Genomic DNA, 16,734 nt, shown 5'->3' with positions numbered 1-16,734 from the left:
AGGTCCGTGACTTATATCTATTCTATTCTGTATCCCCTAAGAGCCATTCTATGGATTTGAGGTGTTGGAAGAGGTCATCAAAAAGACATGACCACTGGTTGACCTGCAAGCTGGACCCAAGTAATTGGAGGTTCCTCATGCCCTCCCCTGTCCTGGGAATGTGTGGTCCACTTGCCTTCCCCACTCCCGGAAGTTGCCCCAGGCATATAGCCTTGGGATAGGAATGTGGTGTTGACCATCTGTCTGGTACACTTGACTGAACCCAGTTAGGACGTCTGTATAAACTTCCAAGATTTGGCAGGCAGGCGTGAGGATCTCCTCATCTTGCAGCCACCCAAGACATGCCTGGTAAGTTCCCTCACTTATTAAAATAATCACCTCCCAATCTAGAATGGTCTGCTTCTCTTCAGTCTCTCCTTGCCCTCTGCATGCACTCGTGGCCAATTTGCAAAACAACATGAGGCAAACATCAGCTGACTTCTCTGTCTGTGTTTTGTTTTGTTTTCAGAAAAGTCACTTTATTTATTTATTTATTTATTTATTTTTTGGTCCCTGAAGTACTATTAGTAAGTTTGTTGTGCTTGTATCAAAAAGACAGTTGGCAAGCCAGAGGCTCTCACACCAGAACATGGAAGGAGGCTCAGAGGTATATTGTTAGAACTCAGCTTGTGTAGGATGGAGGTAATGACTGGTTACAGGATTAGAATTTTCTTAAATGAAAGGGAATTGGCTAGTGGTTACCTCCTATCAGTTTGGGGATCAATTAAAGTTTCATTTATCATAGAAAAGTTATGAAGTTATAAAAAAAAGTTATATTTTTAAAATATTTTAAGAACTAAAAAGGACTATAAGGAACATGGAGATGACAGGAAAGGAGAAATAGAGCAGAAAAGAGATAAGATGTTGTAACTTCAGACAAAATCTAGCATTGAAGGCCTAGCGTTACAGGGGTGGGACAGGGCTAATGTTCTCAGTCTTCAGTTAGCCAAGCAGGGGCTCTCAGATCTTGGCTCTAACTCACCTTCTAGTCCACTGGCTTTTTAAAAATACCTCCCTTTGTTTTGTTTTGTTTTGTTTTGTTTTCTCCTTGATGATCCCAAGTGGCTGTCAAAGTGAATTCTGGTGGACAATGTGGAAGGGATGTACAAAATTGCTTTCAGCACAGTCCTGGAACCATAGCAATACTGGATGATTTTAGCTCTCCACAAAAGAAAAAAAAAGAAAAAAAGTCCTAGTAAAGAAAAATCTGTTCCAGGGTGCCTGGGTGGCTCAGTGGTTTAAAGCCTTTGCCTTCAGCTCAGGTCATGGTCCCAGAGTCCTGGGATCAAGTCCCACATCAGGTTCTCTGCTCCGCAGGAAGCCTGCTTCCTCCTCTCTCTCTCTGCCTGCCTCTCTGCCTACTTGAGATCTCTGTCAAATAATTAAGTAAAATCTTAAAAAAAAGAAAAATCTGTTCTAAGGCACACTCAGTGAGATAAATATGTGTGTTTACCTTAGTCAATTGCACGGAAGGAGAAGCCTCAGGCTTGTACATTTTGGCATTGGAAATGAAACAGCTTCGATATTCAATTTCATTGTATTTTATATTTCTTTGGATTCAGGTTAATCACAATAGTGCCTTTTTAAAGTCTGATTTGGCCAGCAGGGCCTGTATAACTTAGCAAAGGGGAGAGTGAAACTAAGTGGGCGGGAGTGGCGGGGTGCAGAGCTCAACTCATGTCTCAACAACCTGCATGCCTGGCGTCCCTCCCTGACAGGACAGGCTGACCTGGCAGGAATGAGTGACTCCTTTTCCTGTGAAGTTGTGTTGGGCAGGCCGGGTTCCACAGTTCCTTTCTCTTACAGTGCTGTGTTTCAATGATACCATGGATGAGGGTTCAAAATAGCCAAGTTACGTGAACGAGGGACTCAGCTGCCCTTGTTAGACCTGATCTCAGGTTAACAGAATTTCTCACAAAGTAGATTTCTTGATGTATAGACCTCAATCCAAAAGGAATATCAAAAAAGTTGTCCATTTAAATCCTATTTGAGCAAAGAATGGAGGACAGGAAGAGCCCAGATGCTGGACCCCAGCTGCCCAGCATTAAATGCTGGCAACCTCACTCACCAGCTCTGTGACCTTGGAGGTGTAATTTATCTCCTCTCTGGACCCTACTTCCCACAGGAAACTAGAGCCTGAGGCAATGCCTTATCTGTATGGCTTTTTCTGAGAAGTGGTATCAATGAACAGGAGTTGGGAACTGGGGAGAAAGAATCAGGAGGGAAAGTCAGTTCTGGCAAATGTTACTGAGCTGGCTAATGCTGTGGTGATCAGGGCTCGATCCTGCCAGGGCCCTGCTGAAGAGACTGCTTCTCAGAATTGCCTGCCTAGTTCCTGGAAGAGAGGACGTTTGTGGACGTTTGTGGACGTTTGTCTCATGGCGTCCGCTCCCAGCAAGATTTGCCCGAGCCTCCTAGCCCTCCTGGTTTTGTCTAAGCCTCAGAATGTCTGAGTGGGTCTCTGGAGGCCAGTGATGAGAGCTTGATATCCTTGGAAAAGCTAAAACCAGGTGCTATGAAAGCTCACCTAAAGGTAGCTAGATGTCTAGCATGACCAGAAGAAAAACCAGAGTATCAGTTAAGTGTAATCTATCATAATAAAAAAATATATACCATTCCCTTTGTGTAAAATTCTGTGCCTCAGGCTCTAGTTTCTGGCAGACTAAAATAAAACGTTTATAGCCATGTGATGTAAATGCCAACCAGGGAGATCAAAGACATGTAAAAAGAAAATCAAGAATGTGGTAATGAGACCCACCGTGACTGAGCCGTCACTGTAAGCGTATTTTAGGTCCATTGCTTTACCTGACGCTCAGAACAAGTGGTCTAAGCTGTGAGTGATGGAGCTGGGATTCACAGCCAGGCGGGCAGCTCCAGAGCCTATGGTTTGATTACTAAGCTAGACAGAGTGGCACCCGATGTGCCTCAGACAATAAGATTCTAGAAAAGAGATTTCATTTTAGGATGGAGGAGTCTGAGAAAGGAAGTAGCTTTGCATGATCTGGAAAAACAGGTAGGATTTGGGAAGGATATGTGGGAGGGGCTGGTGCAAATACACCACATTCCATTTCCCCTGATGAAAATTATTCCATGCTCTGACACAGTCTCAGTCCAGATAATAATAACAAAGTTTCCATCACAGGTAGAATAAGTTTGAACCGGGGCACCTGGGTGGCTCAGTGGGTTAAAGCCTCTTCATTCAGCTCGGGTCATGATCTCAGGGTCCTGGGATTGAGCCGCGCATCAGGCTCTCTGCTCAGTGGAGAGCCTGCTTCCTCCTCCCTCTCTCTCTCTGCCTGCCTGTCTGCCTACTTGTGATCTCTGTCCGTCAAATAAATAAATAAAATCTTTAAAAAAAAAAAAAAAAAGAGTTTGTCCCTTCTTACAATGAGATCTAGATATGCTATTGGAACAGCCTGAAGTCCCTCTGAAGGAAGGCTTGGCATTTGGATTGTGCTGGGTGGGAAAGGAGAAGTAGCCAGGATCTGGAAGGGATGGATTAGAAGCAGAGATGAGGACAAAGTGGGACAACCCTCGGTGGACTGGCCATCACAGGACAAAGGGAGCCCCCATAATAGGAGTTACCACACTGAGCTATCATAGGCAGAACTCAGCTTCCGTGGAGGGGAGGGACGGGCAGAAGGTCCAGCGGCTCAAGAGGACAGGCCTCGCACCCTGGAGGGTGTATTTCAGATTTATTCATACCCAGGGATTACTGATGCTTATCTTCGTAAGTTGTTTGGAAATGGTCCTCTGTGAACTAAATCATCTATTGATCTGTAGAAGAAATAGCATTTGTCATTTTATGGTCCTTTGAGTATAAAATTTTGTATTTATTTGGTCTTGAGAGAGACAGCTGAGTAAGAAAATATTCAGCAACCTTAACCTTCAAATATATTTGACATTTGTAAGTATTTCATTCCTTAGGAATGATGGTCTGCACCCATGGTCCGAGGTTTTCCCCTTTGAGAGTTAATGCTTGTTTTAGAACATCTTTAGTTTCTTGATTTAAATGTTCTGTCTATCCTGAGGCACCCGGGTGCCTTAGTCGGATGAGCATCCAGCTCTTGATTTCAGCTCAGGTCATGATCTCAGAGTCATGAGATCGAGCCCCGCATCAGGTTCCATGCTCAGGATGGAGAAACTTCTCCTTCTCCCTCTGCTCCCCGCCTCACTCGTGCGAGCTCTCTCTCTCAAATAAATAAATAAAACCCTTTTAAAATAATAAATATTCTACTTATCCTTTTTTCTGCTCATACAGGCAGGTGAGGAGGTACAGAGGACTCAACAAGATGATTCCCAAAGTGACTCAAGAGTAAAATTCCGTGATTCTGTACAAAAAATCAGGCCTAAACCCCCGGTGAGAAATCCTGTCTTTTTAAATCATGCATGCTTTAAATCATGTTTTTTGTTGATTTGTTTGTGTTTTTCAAAAATATCCTATGACAGATGCTTATATACATATCCTGACTCTTATTACCATGGAATATGCAAGAAAAAAGTATGAGAACTGATTCCTACTTTTAAAATGCTAGAACCAGCAGGACGATTAAAATACTTCCTGACTGGTAAAGGGGGCTGCATGGAAGGGCAGGAAATGTTAGCAAAAAGACTAATTTTTCAGCTCTGAAGTTGTACCAGCTTTATTATGGGGAAGAAAGGGAATACCAACTCAAGAAGAATCAAAACAAAAAATGTTATTTTTTTTTTAAAAGTTAACAGACCCCTGAATTGCTCATAATTAAACAAAACTATCTCAGCATTGATCTATAAAATAATGAATCTACTTTTTTGGTATTTTACTCATTTTTTCAAAAGCTGTTACTCCTATAAATAATATATTTATGTGCCTCTGAGATTGTTTGCTAGTTTATAAAAAAGTGACTATGAAAGCTACTTATTCGAGGAAACCACCACTTGCCTATTGCACGTTTAAAGTTCGTGACAGGTCATCTTGTGCCTTCGACAAAGGTAATACGCTCAGGATGCCTAGAATCCGCTCGATGTCACTAACATCAGGCTGCTGTCGGTGAGCTGTGCCACTCATCTCCACTTCCACAATCTGAAATTCTATCGCTCGCCGCTTCTCCTTAGGTTCCACCTGGCTTCCCTTCTGCCGAAGAAGCCTATAACTTCTTCACTTTCAACTTTGATCCCGAACCAGAGGAATCACAAGAAAAACCAAAAGCCAAAACCAGAGCTGGCACGAACCAAGAGGAGGAGGGAGAGGAAGAAGAGCCTCCTGCGCAAGGAGAACGCAGAACGGTATTTAACATGATGGTAGTGAGGTGAGGGATGATGATGGTGTTAATGACCACGGTGGTGACAATGGTGACGATAATGATGACATCCTCGTCAGAAGGAAAGTGGCTGAGGGCAAACCTGCCGCCACCACACACAACAGCTCATCCATCCTGTAGTGGAAAGCAAAATGAATACTGTGTTCACGTTACTTTCTGTAGCCTTTGATTTTACCCCATAATTTGGATAATAAGGACCTTGATTAAATATCTATTTCTTTCTTGTGGAAAAAGAAGAAAAACAGAACAAGGTAGCGTACAGATTTTTCTTGCGAGATGCCACACAGTGATTTGCGTTCATTTCAGATGCAAAATGTTGGCCTCTCCAAGGCAAAGGAATTCTCTCTCTCTCTCCTCCCACAGCCTCACAAGTGATTAGCTTTTTGTGCTCCATTCCACACCCAAGCTATGACTCAGACTCTGTAATTGTGCATGGCACATGTAAGACAAAAGAAAACATCCCGTTAAAAAAAAATGGACAAAGGACTGGAATAGACATATCTCCAAAGAAGATATACAAATGGCCAATAAGTGCATGAAATAAACTTAACATCACTAGTCATTAGGGAACTGCAAATCAAAACCACAATGAGATACCATTTTACACAAATTAGAATGGCTTTTATTAAGGAAGGTAGAAAGGAAGGAAGGAAGAGGAGAGGAGAGGAGATGGGAGGGCAGGGGAGCAGAGAGGAGAGAAGCAGAGAGGAGGGAAGGAAGGAAGAAGGAAAGAAGGGAGATGGGCTGGCAAGGATGTAGAGAAATTAGACCCTTGTGTATTGCTGATGGCAACATAAAATGGTACAGCTGCTATGAAAACAGTCTGGTCATTCCTCAAAAATTTAAACATGGAATTACTATGTTCCAGCAACTCCATTTCTGGGTATATGCCCAAAAGAATAGAAGCAGGCACTCAAACAGATACTTGTACACTTAACACTGAGAGAAACGTTCTCAATAGCCAAAAGGTAAAAGCAACCAAAATATCCATCAGCAGATGAACAGATAAATAAAATATGATATATACACACAATGGAAAATTTTCCGTGTTAAAAAGGAAAGAAATTCAAGCACCTGGCTTGCTCAGTCAGAAGAACATACAATTCTTGATCTCAGAGTTTGAACCCTACATTGGGTACAGAGTTTACTTTAAAAAAAAAAAAAAAAAAAAGATTTGGATATTTCAATTATATCTCAATAAAACTGAAAAAATTTTTAAATAAATAATTTTTTTTAATTTTTAAAAAGGAAAGAAATTCTAATAGATACAGAAAATACATTTGACAAAATTCAGTACTATTCATGATAAAAACTCTTAAATTAGGCATAGAAGAAATGTACCTCAACATAATAAAAGCCATCTGTGACAAAACCACAGCTAACATCATACTCAGTAATGAAAGCTCGAAAGCTTTTCCTCTAAAATCAGGAACAAGACAATGGTGCTCACTCTCGCCACTCCTATTTTGACATAATACTAGAAGACTTAGCTGGAGCAATCAGGCATGAAAAAGAAACTAAAGGATTCTGAATTGGAAAAAATAAAATTGTCTTTATTTGTAGATGCTTTGATTTTATGTAGAAATAAAACTAGAGACTCAACCAAAAAATTGTTAGATCTAAACAATGAATTCTGCAAAGTTGCAGCATACAAAATTAACATACAAAAATCAGTAGTATGGGAGTACCCAGGTGGCTTAGTTGGTTAAGTGTCTGCCTTCAGCTCAGGTCATGATCCCAGGATCTCAGGATGGAGCCCCACATCAGGCTCCCTGCTCAGCAGGGAGTCTGCTTCTACTTCTCGCTCTCCCACCCTATGCTCTCTCTCTCTCTCAAATAAATAAATAAAACCTTTAAAAACAAAATAAAAACAAAAATCAGTAGTGTTTCTTTACAATTACAACAAATTTTCTAGAAAAAATAAAGAAATTGATCCCATTTACAATAGTTTCAAAAACAATATAATACTTAGGAATAAATTTAACTAAGGTGGTGAAAGACCTGTACTCTGAAAAATGTAAGACACTGATGAAAGAAGTCAAAGAAGACACAAATGTAAATGTAAAATTATCCCATGTCATGGATCAGAAAAATTAATATTATTAAAATGTCAATACTGCCAAAAGCCATCTGTAGATTCCATGTAATCTCTATAAAGATTTCAATGACCCTCTTTACAGAAGTAGGAAAAAAACTCCTAAAATTTATGTGGAACCACAAAAGACCCCAAAAGCCAAAGTAATCAAAGTGTGATGCCTCCTGCTTTGTTCTTCTCAGGAGGCATCACACTTTGATTTCAAGCTATACTATAAAGTTACAGTCATTGAAACAGCATGGTATTAGCATAAAAACAGACCAATAGGCCAGTGGAACAGAATCCAGAGCCCAGAAGTAAACCCAAGTACGTATGGTCAACTGATATTTGACAGGGGAGCCAAGAATACTCAATGGAGAGAAGACAGTCTCTTCAGTAAATCGTGAAGGGATAATTGGATATTCACATGCACAAGAATGAAAGAGGACCCCGATCTTACACTATTCACAAAAAATTAACTCAAAATGGATTAAAGGCTTAAATGTAAGACCTGAATTCATGAAACTCCTTGGAGGGAGGGGGGTAACTTAGGAAAAAACTTCCTTGACATGGGTCCTAGTAATGAGTTTTTGGATATGACACCTAAGCACAAACAGCAAAATCAAAATGTAATTTTTTAGCTAGGTTTATGGAAGCTTGGGAGTACATCAGCTTATTTATAGTCATTGTTTTACAAGTCAATATTCAGCTTGTTCTGACTCCAGAGGTTCTCGTGAGGTTGCAGGCAAGGCAGCCAAGGATGCGGTCAGTTGAAAGCTTGACTGGGTTGGGGGGGTTTTCTTCCAAGGTGGCTTGCTCTCCTGCCCGGCAGGTGCTGGGTTTTGGCAGGAGGCTCAGTTCAGACCTCCCCACAAAGCTGCTTGAGCATCCTCCTGACATGACAGCTGATTTCCCCTAAAGCAAGTGATCCAAAAGAAAGCAAGGACAAAGCCACAGTGCCTTTCCTGACCTAGAGTCAGAAGCTACATACCTGCACTCATATCCCGCTCATTAAAAGTGAGTCACTAAATGAGGCCCCCACAGAAAGCAGGGAGAACCAGGTTCTGCTTTTGGAAGGCAAAGCTATCAATAGATCTGTAGGCATTTGAAACCGAGACATGAGACATGACGTGTCTCAACAAGCCACCTCTCTTCCTTTTTGCATGTTTTTCCCCTGGAAGCTCTGTGTTCCTAAACCTGCCCTTTGAAATCATGCCCTCCTGTGAAGCCCCTTCCCTGTACTTCATCCCCCTGTCCGCTCAGACCCTCTTCCGGTACTTTTATACTCAAAGTGGATTTAGTCTTTCTGGCAGAGGTTTTAGATCCTGTGTAGCTCTCCACCTCTGTCTGCAATTTTTCTCTGTCTGTCTCTTCTTACCACAAAACCAAAAGGGGGTCTAAGCGAGAAAAAAAAAAATCACACACTGAAATGAGGGCACTTTTCTCTTTTTTCCTTTTTTGAAGTTTTTGGCATTCTGTGTTCTCAGGTTGTGCTGGGAGCTTGGCTACCCCATAGATTTACTTCCCCTTCTCATTGTTTGGCTTATTTGGGAGGAAATATGAAAAGGCAGGTAGCAAGGTTATCACCTGTGCAGATTTCCCTGGGATTTTAAAGGTTGTTCCTCCTACATGGGTACCAAGCTTTAATTAAGAAGGAGGAAGTGGAGACAGAGGAAAAAGAGGGGAAGGAGGAGGAGGGGAAAGAAGAAGGAGAAAAGTAAGGAGGAGACAGAGAAAGGAAGGAAGAAAAGGAGAAAAAGATCGGGAAATATTCAATTGACATGCTACAGCTATCATTTGTGATGGCAGGTCCAGCGCTTAGAATCTTTACCTGCGTCCAGTAACTCTATCCTCACAAAACCCTAAGAAGTAAGCTCTGTTAATGTCCCCGTCCTGCAGTGGAGAAAACCAAGGATTAGAATGGCTGGCAAGTTCCCCAACGTCCCACAGGCAATGTGGCTGGGGCTGGGCTGCAGGTGTGGACACTGCTTACAGCGTCTTGCCTTGGGGTCGGGGTCGGGGGAAGGTTAACATACCACGTAACTTCTGAGCCCAAGGACTTGAAGTACATGCAGAAGAATATACACCCTCAGAGCCCAGAGTCGTTGAAATTTCCATTGCTTTGCCCAGCATATCTCTTCTGACTTCAGCCCATTCTGGTTTTGACATTTTCCAACCACGTGGAAGAGTGAAAAACAAAGAAAACCTGCTTGGGGAACATGAAAGGCCATCGAGTCTTACCCTTGCTTTAAAAAAAAAATACAAGAAAAAAATCACTGTCTTGTAAGATAAGTTGTTGGATGAGTTTAATGCCATTGTTTTTCTAAGTAGACTTAGAATCACAGCACAGTTTTTCTTGCTGTTTATTGTAATGCAGGATGAGGAAGAGCTGCTTAGTGCCAAGGATGACGAGGATTTTCTGTTGGGCTTAGACCACACAGCTGAGGATTTCATGGCCGTCAGACCCGCAGAGTACGAAAGTGTCCACGTTCGACTGCAGATGGAAAGAGAACTCCTCTTCATACCCAGCAGGGTGACAGGTACTTGTGCTTCTTGCCTTTCTGCTCGCTTCAGGCATCTTCATTTTCCTTCACGTGAAATACGGCTGGTGCCTGACGATCTCCAATTTCCACAGCAGATCCCAGTTTCTAATCAAGAAATATCTTCAGATTTAAAAAAAGATAAAGAACTTGAGCAAATGCCCATTGAACACTCACTCGCTGATGGAATAGCCCAAGAAACACCAGGGTGTTGTGAGGGGTCCCCTCATCAAATTGGCAACCAGTTCTGGGGCAGAGAGTCTGAGAGAGTCTGAGGTTCAGGCTGTGAGGAGAATCTCTCTGTTTCTTCCTCTACTCCCTCTCAACCCTGCTAGAACACTTATGTGTCCAGATTTGGGGGTGAGGGGGGGTTCCCCCACACCAACCAATTCTCCAATACTAGCTGGATATCCTACAGTTCAGCTCTGACACTTATACCTGGAGTCAGGACAGACCCCACAAGTTAAGGACTCAGTCTCAAAAGACTGCCTTCTGCTTAGACACCAGTCACAAGTAGTGGGTCCCCAGGTTACCCATACTTCTGTTTGATTTTGCCACAAATCGGAGGTTCCATGACACCCTCCTTAGGTTTGATAATTTGTTCTAACAGTGCATAGTAGTCAGAGAAACACATTTACTGGTTTATCATATAATAAAAGATATGTAGGCACCTGGGTGACTTCGTTGGTTAGGCACCTGCCTTCGACTTAGGTTGTAATCTCAGGGTCCTGGGATTGAGCCCCATGTTGCTCAGCGGGGAGTCTGGTTCTCCCTCTCCCTCTGCCTGCCATTTCCCCTGCTTGTGCTCTTTCTTGCTCTCAAATAAATTTTAAAAATCTTAAAAAAAGAAAAAACAAAAACAAAAAACAAGGATATGAGAGAGAACAGAGATGAAGAGAGTCATAGGACAAGGCATGTGAGAAGGATCGTGGAGCTTCCATCCCCTCTCCAGGGTCCCCGCCCTCCCAGCCCCACCATGAGTTCATCGACTAGAAAGTTCTCCAAACCCCTACAACTAGGATTTTTGTGGAGGCTTCTTATGTCCACAGGAGAGACCAATTCAGTGCCATTAGTGATTAATGAACCCTGTAGTCCCTGTCCTCTCCCAGAGGTGGGGATAGAGAGCAGCACTGGCTGAAAGCCCCAACCCTCTACTCCCATGGCTGGTTCCCCTGTCTGCGGGCACCACCCTGAGACTATCCAGGAGTCCCCAGCCACCAGGCATCTCACTCACATGCAAGAGGACATGATCACATCAGAGATTCTGAGGGAGGTACGAAGCAGATCGGCTGAGCTTCCTCACCTCGGGGACAATGGCCGGGATACAAGAGCAGGGACCATCCAGTTAACTCCTAGTGACTGACCCTTGCTTCATTTCTGCCCTGGGTTTCCCTTTGTTCTTTTTTCCCCTGGAATTTTCTTTCCTCCCGAGAGTGCCTGAGGGACCTCCCCAGTTGGTTAGCTAATAGTTCAAGCTTAAAATGTGAGTCCCCCAGGACAGCCCCTCAGGCTGGGAAGGGGGCTGCACTCACCTTACCTGGGATTTGGATTTCTTTTCATTTGTCATGTTCTGAGTTCCAGTTAAATGCCAAGCCAAGGATAAATTATTGTTCCATTTTGATAGGTCATTTTGAATCGTGTATGGTTCAAAGTACTGGGATTTGTTGGACATCTTGGGTTTCCTTTTAAAGTAGGTAGCTGGGAAAGGTGCCCAGAGGTTACAACTTTGCCAACACAATAATAGCAAACGCATTCCATGCCCTTCCTCTGCCAGGTACCTTTCTAAGTACTTGTGTATAAACTCACCTGGCTCCACACCAGGGCTGGACAAGGGTTCTTTCTCACACCCACTTTACAGATGAAAAAGCAGAAGCCCAGAGAAGTTAGGGAACTAGTCTGAGACCACAAAGCTAGTGATGGGACGGAAGGCGGGTCTCTTACCTGGGAGGCCAGCCGCAGAAGCCACACACCGGGCACAATGTGCCCTGATGCTCCTTGGGGGTTTGGAGAAAGGCATGGGCAGCAGCCTTGCCCAAGGAGGAGTGCCATCTCTTTTGTGTTTGTGCTCAGAGGACTCCCTACCAGGCCTGTCCCTGGAGCCCCCCTGGGCTGTGAGAGGAGGTTAGACCCCAGGAGCTGGCTCAGACCAGGGGCCGGGGTGGGAGAGGAGTGTTGGAAGAGGCTGTGGGAGCACCAGCGGCACCTGGCACCTGCTCTGAGTGGGAAATCTGAGCTCCAGTCCAGAGGGGAGGCACCCCCTGGCCTAGCAAACGGGAGGTGGGGAGCCACACTGCCCCAGCTCCTCCTCCCTGAGGAATGACCTTGAGCGAGCTTCTCCGTTTTCAGTGCCTCACCAGAAAACAGGAGGAACTGAAACGATCCTACGACATGACTCCAGGTGTTTCTTCTTCCTTTGAGCACGGAGGAAATAGCCTGAGTGAAGCCCTTGTGTTGTGACCAGCACATAGCAGGGGATCAAGAGTAATAATATTTTTGTCACTGGGGCCGTTCTTGTCACTGCTTGGAGAAAAGTCGACAAAGCAGAGTGCATTCGCCACAGGGACGCAGGAAGCAAATGTCAAGGCTTCTGTTGGCACGTATTTTTAATCTCATCCTTTCCTGATTTAACTTTGTGTGTATGATAGCATGTCCACAAGCGGTAAGCATACACAGAGTGAGAGTAGGCAGAAAAGTCTCCATGAAAACCTTCGAAAACCGCTGGGTTGGTGCCGGGCAGCTGCCTAGCCATGTGAATGGAAGGCTGGGAGCAGACCCCATGTTTGCTCAGGTTTGCCCCCATTGTCTCAGGAATCTGAGGTCGCTCTTTCCAAGAACACTGGCATTAGCTGTTTTGCGTGGGTGAGTTTGGGAAGCAGAGTGTGCAAAGGGCCTCATACAGGAAAATTAGTAGATTCGGGGATTTGGCAAGATTCAGAGTGAGATAATTATAAACAAGAGACTCTCCACCTTTCCTCATTAACTCCCAAATTACCTCCAGACACTCACAGGTCCCCTGGCTTCTTCGCTTATTTTCTCCTCTGGCCTACTCTGCCCAAGCATGCCCAGGGATCTTTCCAGAACTGAAAATCTGCTAGGTCACTCCCTGGGTGGAGCCTTCAGGGGTCCATCCCCTGACCAAAACTCAAGCTGCTGATGACTGGAAGGGCCCTCCGTCCGCCCTGCCCCTGCTCGCCCCCCCACAGTGCCCAGTGTTACCCCACTCTTTGGGCCACACCATGCCCTTGGGGGAGGGGGATACACTACCCCAGGCTCCATCCCTCTCAACCTTCACGAGTCGGTGCAAATGCAAGGCCTCCTGAGAAAAGCCTCCCTCCCTGCTCTGTCTCCTTTATCCTCTTTTTAACTTTTTAACTTACACAGCACTTTCTCTTACTTTACCTCCTTTAATTCATCCGAGAACCCAGGGAATAGATATAATCATCCCTTCTGTACAGAAGGAAAGGTTCCAAGCCATGCCTGGCCCAGGTGCGTTGGGCAGGCAAGCAAGCGGGGCAGGCCCTTGGATGTGAACACCACCCTCCCCACAGCAGGCCCCGCTGGTGAGCGAGACGCGGAGTCCTGTCACCGTTCCACAGCGAACAGGTTCCTCTTGTCCTTGGTCCTTGAGAATTAAGATGGGGCCTTTGCAGCTTCCAGGAACACAAATGCAATTTCCAGTGTAGTTTGAAGTGTGTAGGCTGGCACTAATATTGCGGTGTTTGTTTGTGTACTCTCTAGTGCCTACGTATAAAAAGCTTCCCGAGAACATGCAGCCCAGATTTCTGGAAGACGAAGGCCTTTATATTGGGGCAAGACCGGAGGTGCCCCGCGCCTGTCAGAACACCATGGAAAACAGGCTGCTGACGCAGGAGCCCGTAAGCTGCCCCGTCCCACCTGTAGCCCCCAGGCGTGTTTCGGGTCAGAGCATCTTCCCATCCTGGGCAGTCACCACACCCTCATGCTCATGCCCTCCTGTCTACAGACAGTGGTTCAATTTTTTTTTTTCTTTTAATTTGTCTCTTAGTACCTTTGGTGATCCTCAGACCACACACCCTCTCCCCTGCCCAAAAAGCCCATCTTCTACTGGCAGGGCTTGGGATTCTCCTGCTGAGTCAGATGTTGGTGACTTTTGCACAATGCACAATGTTTAATTCTCCACAGATTGAACGTTCACAATTGTTTTTCTCCTATGGTTTTTTCCTCTAATTTTTAATGACTAGAAAATACTTTTTTTGAGCACTCCTGTAAGCTTTTTGTTATGGTTTTTCTGGAGGGGAGTGAGAATTAGATCTTCAAGTAGTTTGGCAGGGGTGTTAGTGAAGACTCAGTTGCTAATGGAAATGAGGCTTTTAAAGATCTAGTCGGGACAGAGGAAGGTCCGTGAAATGTGTATGTCGACCCAGAGTTTTCTGGCAACTGTTGTTTATTTTGTAAACCATTTTCTCTCCAGTTAAAAGAAAATGGTGTTCTTGCCTCTGTTGGATCTGCAGGGCGGGAAGTGGTTTGGAGATGATGGGAGAATCCTGGCACTGCCCAACCCCACCAAGGCGTTTCCTTCCAGACCACGAATGCTGACACAGGCACAAGACATTAAGGCAGAACTTGAAACACTGTATAAAAAGGTAAGCCCGACTCTTCATTTTTAACACATGAAGGTGCTTCACAGTGCTTTCCTCTTCCAGTAGCTTGGGGTACTAAATTCATAACATTCTACCTTGTTTTTTAAGTTCACTATCTTACACGCAAGGAACAAACAGCAGGTGTGTTATGTAAGAGCTAGTCTGCTCTGCTCACCTAATCCTTTCTTTTATTTATTTCTTTATTTGTTTATTTGACAGAGAGATACACAGCGAGAGAGGGAACATAAGCAGGGAGAGTGAGAGAGGGAGAAGCAGGCTTCCCGCCAAGCAACGAACCAGATAAGGGTCTCGATCTCAGGACCCTGAGATCATGACCTGAGCTGAAGGCAGTCACCCCCCTCACCTAATCCTTTCTTAAACAAGGACTGCATTCCCACATAGGAATGACTAAGTTAGTGACTTTATTTGCATATCCAAGTGAGCCGGCCTTATTTTTCTCTTTTTTCTCTGCCGTCTCACAGATGCTGCAGGATTATTTCCCACTCAATGTCTCTTTATTATTTAACTGGAGATTTTCTCTTTTTTTTTTTAAGATTTATTGATTTATTTTGAGAGAAAGAGAGCACCAGCAGGGGGAGGGGCAGAGGGAAAGGGAGCGAGAGATCTTAAGCAGACTCCCCACTGAGCGTGGAGCCCAAGGGGGCTCAGTCCCACAACCCTGAGATCATGACCTGAGCCGAAATCAAGAGTCAGCTGTTTAACTGACAGAGCCATCCAGGTTCCCCCAGCTGGAGATTTTCTATCCTTGAAAATCCTTTTTACTGTGTTTTCCTAAAGTCTGGTACTAAGCTGCCTGCTGTAAGTCCAGGCACTAACATTCATGAGGCAAACTCTGTGTTGTCATCTCTCTGTATTGCAATTTCTTCATCTGTAAAATGGACATAATAATAGCACCTACCTCCTGGGATAGTTGTGCAGATGGGTGGAGTTCGTACATTCGAGAGCTTGGAGCTGAGCTCAGTAGGTGCTGACTAGTGTTCAACAGACGCAGTTGCCTGCCTTAGTGTTTAATTATATTGCTTCTCCTTTCCTGAGCTGCTGAGAAAAGATCACCTCCTTCTGAAACCCAGGAAATTTTATATTTGTAATATTTCAACACGGATTAAGTGAAACAGAATGAGGGGATTTAATGATCATTCTGGAAAGCATGCTGCCCAGCAGAGAAAACACAGGTGCAAGTCAGAGCATCTGAGCTGTCCTGTCAACAACTACTGTGCAACTTTGGGCGGGTCCCTTTACTTCTGTGCCCATTTCCTGGGTTGAAAAATAGGAGCTATAATAATCTTCTCTATCTCAGAGGAGCATTGTGGGTATTAAGGTGATGTCACTGTATCCCACTTTTCTTAAACTGTGAATTTCTATGACATTTTATTATTACAGACAAGTATTAATGAGTGGCTACTTTGGGGCACCTGGGTGGCTCAGTCAGTTAAGCGTCTGCCTTTGGCTCAGATTGTCATCCAAGGGTCCTGGGATCAAGTCCCACATCAGACTCCCTGCTAGTGGGAAGCCTGCTTCTCTCTTTTCCACTCCCACTGCTTGTGTTCTCTCTCTCACTGTGTCTCTCTCTGTCAAATAAATAAAATGTTTAAAAAAAAAAAAGTGGCTACTTTGCGCAGAAACGTGATCATGGGAGTAGATGATCACAAAACAACCATAAACCCAAGTCACAGTCCATGAGGGATTTGTCATCTGTTTGCTTACACGACAGACACATGATATAATTAGTGATCAAGACAATCATCCCCTTGTGCACATATCCAGTAATACATCAGTCTTCCTTCACCTTCCATCTGTTTCAGCAGGATACACTGATATAATGAGGCACTAAATTATGAGTTGCAGTGAGAAAACAGAAGAGTAAGTACTATGTTGAGTTGGGTATTAAGGGAGCCAATTAATCTTAACTGTCTGCTTCAGAAGTTGTGAGCTAGTTGGGAAATGCACGGGGGTCATAGAGGGATGCAGAGATCGGTCTCCCTAAGGGTAAAACCGGACAGCCGAAGGCTACTGGAATGCCAGACCAGATGAGCTTCCTGCTCCAAATCCCATGAATTCCGCTCCCGTCTAGACACAGCCCTGGTGAGTTCACCATGAGGAGTGCTGAGGAGAACACGCAGGGCCAGTAAGCATGCTCTCAG

General features: G+C 44.4%; 1 protein-coding gene across 5 annotated transcripts in view; it reads left to right on the top strand.

Moving 5' to 3' along the window:
* Positions 1 to 16,734, top strand: part of CC2D2A (coiled-coil and C2 domain containing 2A) — a 135,245-nt gene that overhangs the window by 31,627 nt on the left and 86,884 nt on the right. For 4 of the 5 annotated variants that reach the window (XM_045998084.1, XM_045998081.1, XM_045998082.1 and 1 more), the window contains 5 exons: positions 4,301 to 4,399; positions 5,134 to 5,304; positions 9,791 to 9,953; positions 13,692 to 13,828; positions 14,444 to 14,575. In XM_045998084.1, coding sequence (XP_045854040.1) covers positions 4,301 to 4,399; positions 5,134 to 5,304; positions 9,791 to 9,953; positions 13,692 to 13,828; positions 14,444 to 14,575 — 702 coding nt within the window. The remainder of the gene's footprint in view (positions 1 to 4,300; positions 4,400 to 5,133; positions 5,305 to 9,790; positions 9,954 to 13,691; positions 13,829 to 14,443; positions 14,576 to 16,734) is intronic. The other variant, XM_045998083.1, reaches the window with a different exon arrangement.

Source organism: Meles meles, chromosome 2, assembly GCF_922984935.1.
Source record: "Meles meles chromosome 2, mMelMel3.1 paternal haplotype, whole genome shotgun sequence".
NCBI lineage: Eukaryota > Metazoa > Chordata > Mammalia > Carnivora > Mustelidae > Meles > Meles meles.
Note: the sequence above shows the minus strand (reverse complement) of the source record. Positions and strands in the feature narration are given on the sequence as shown.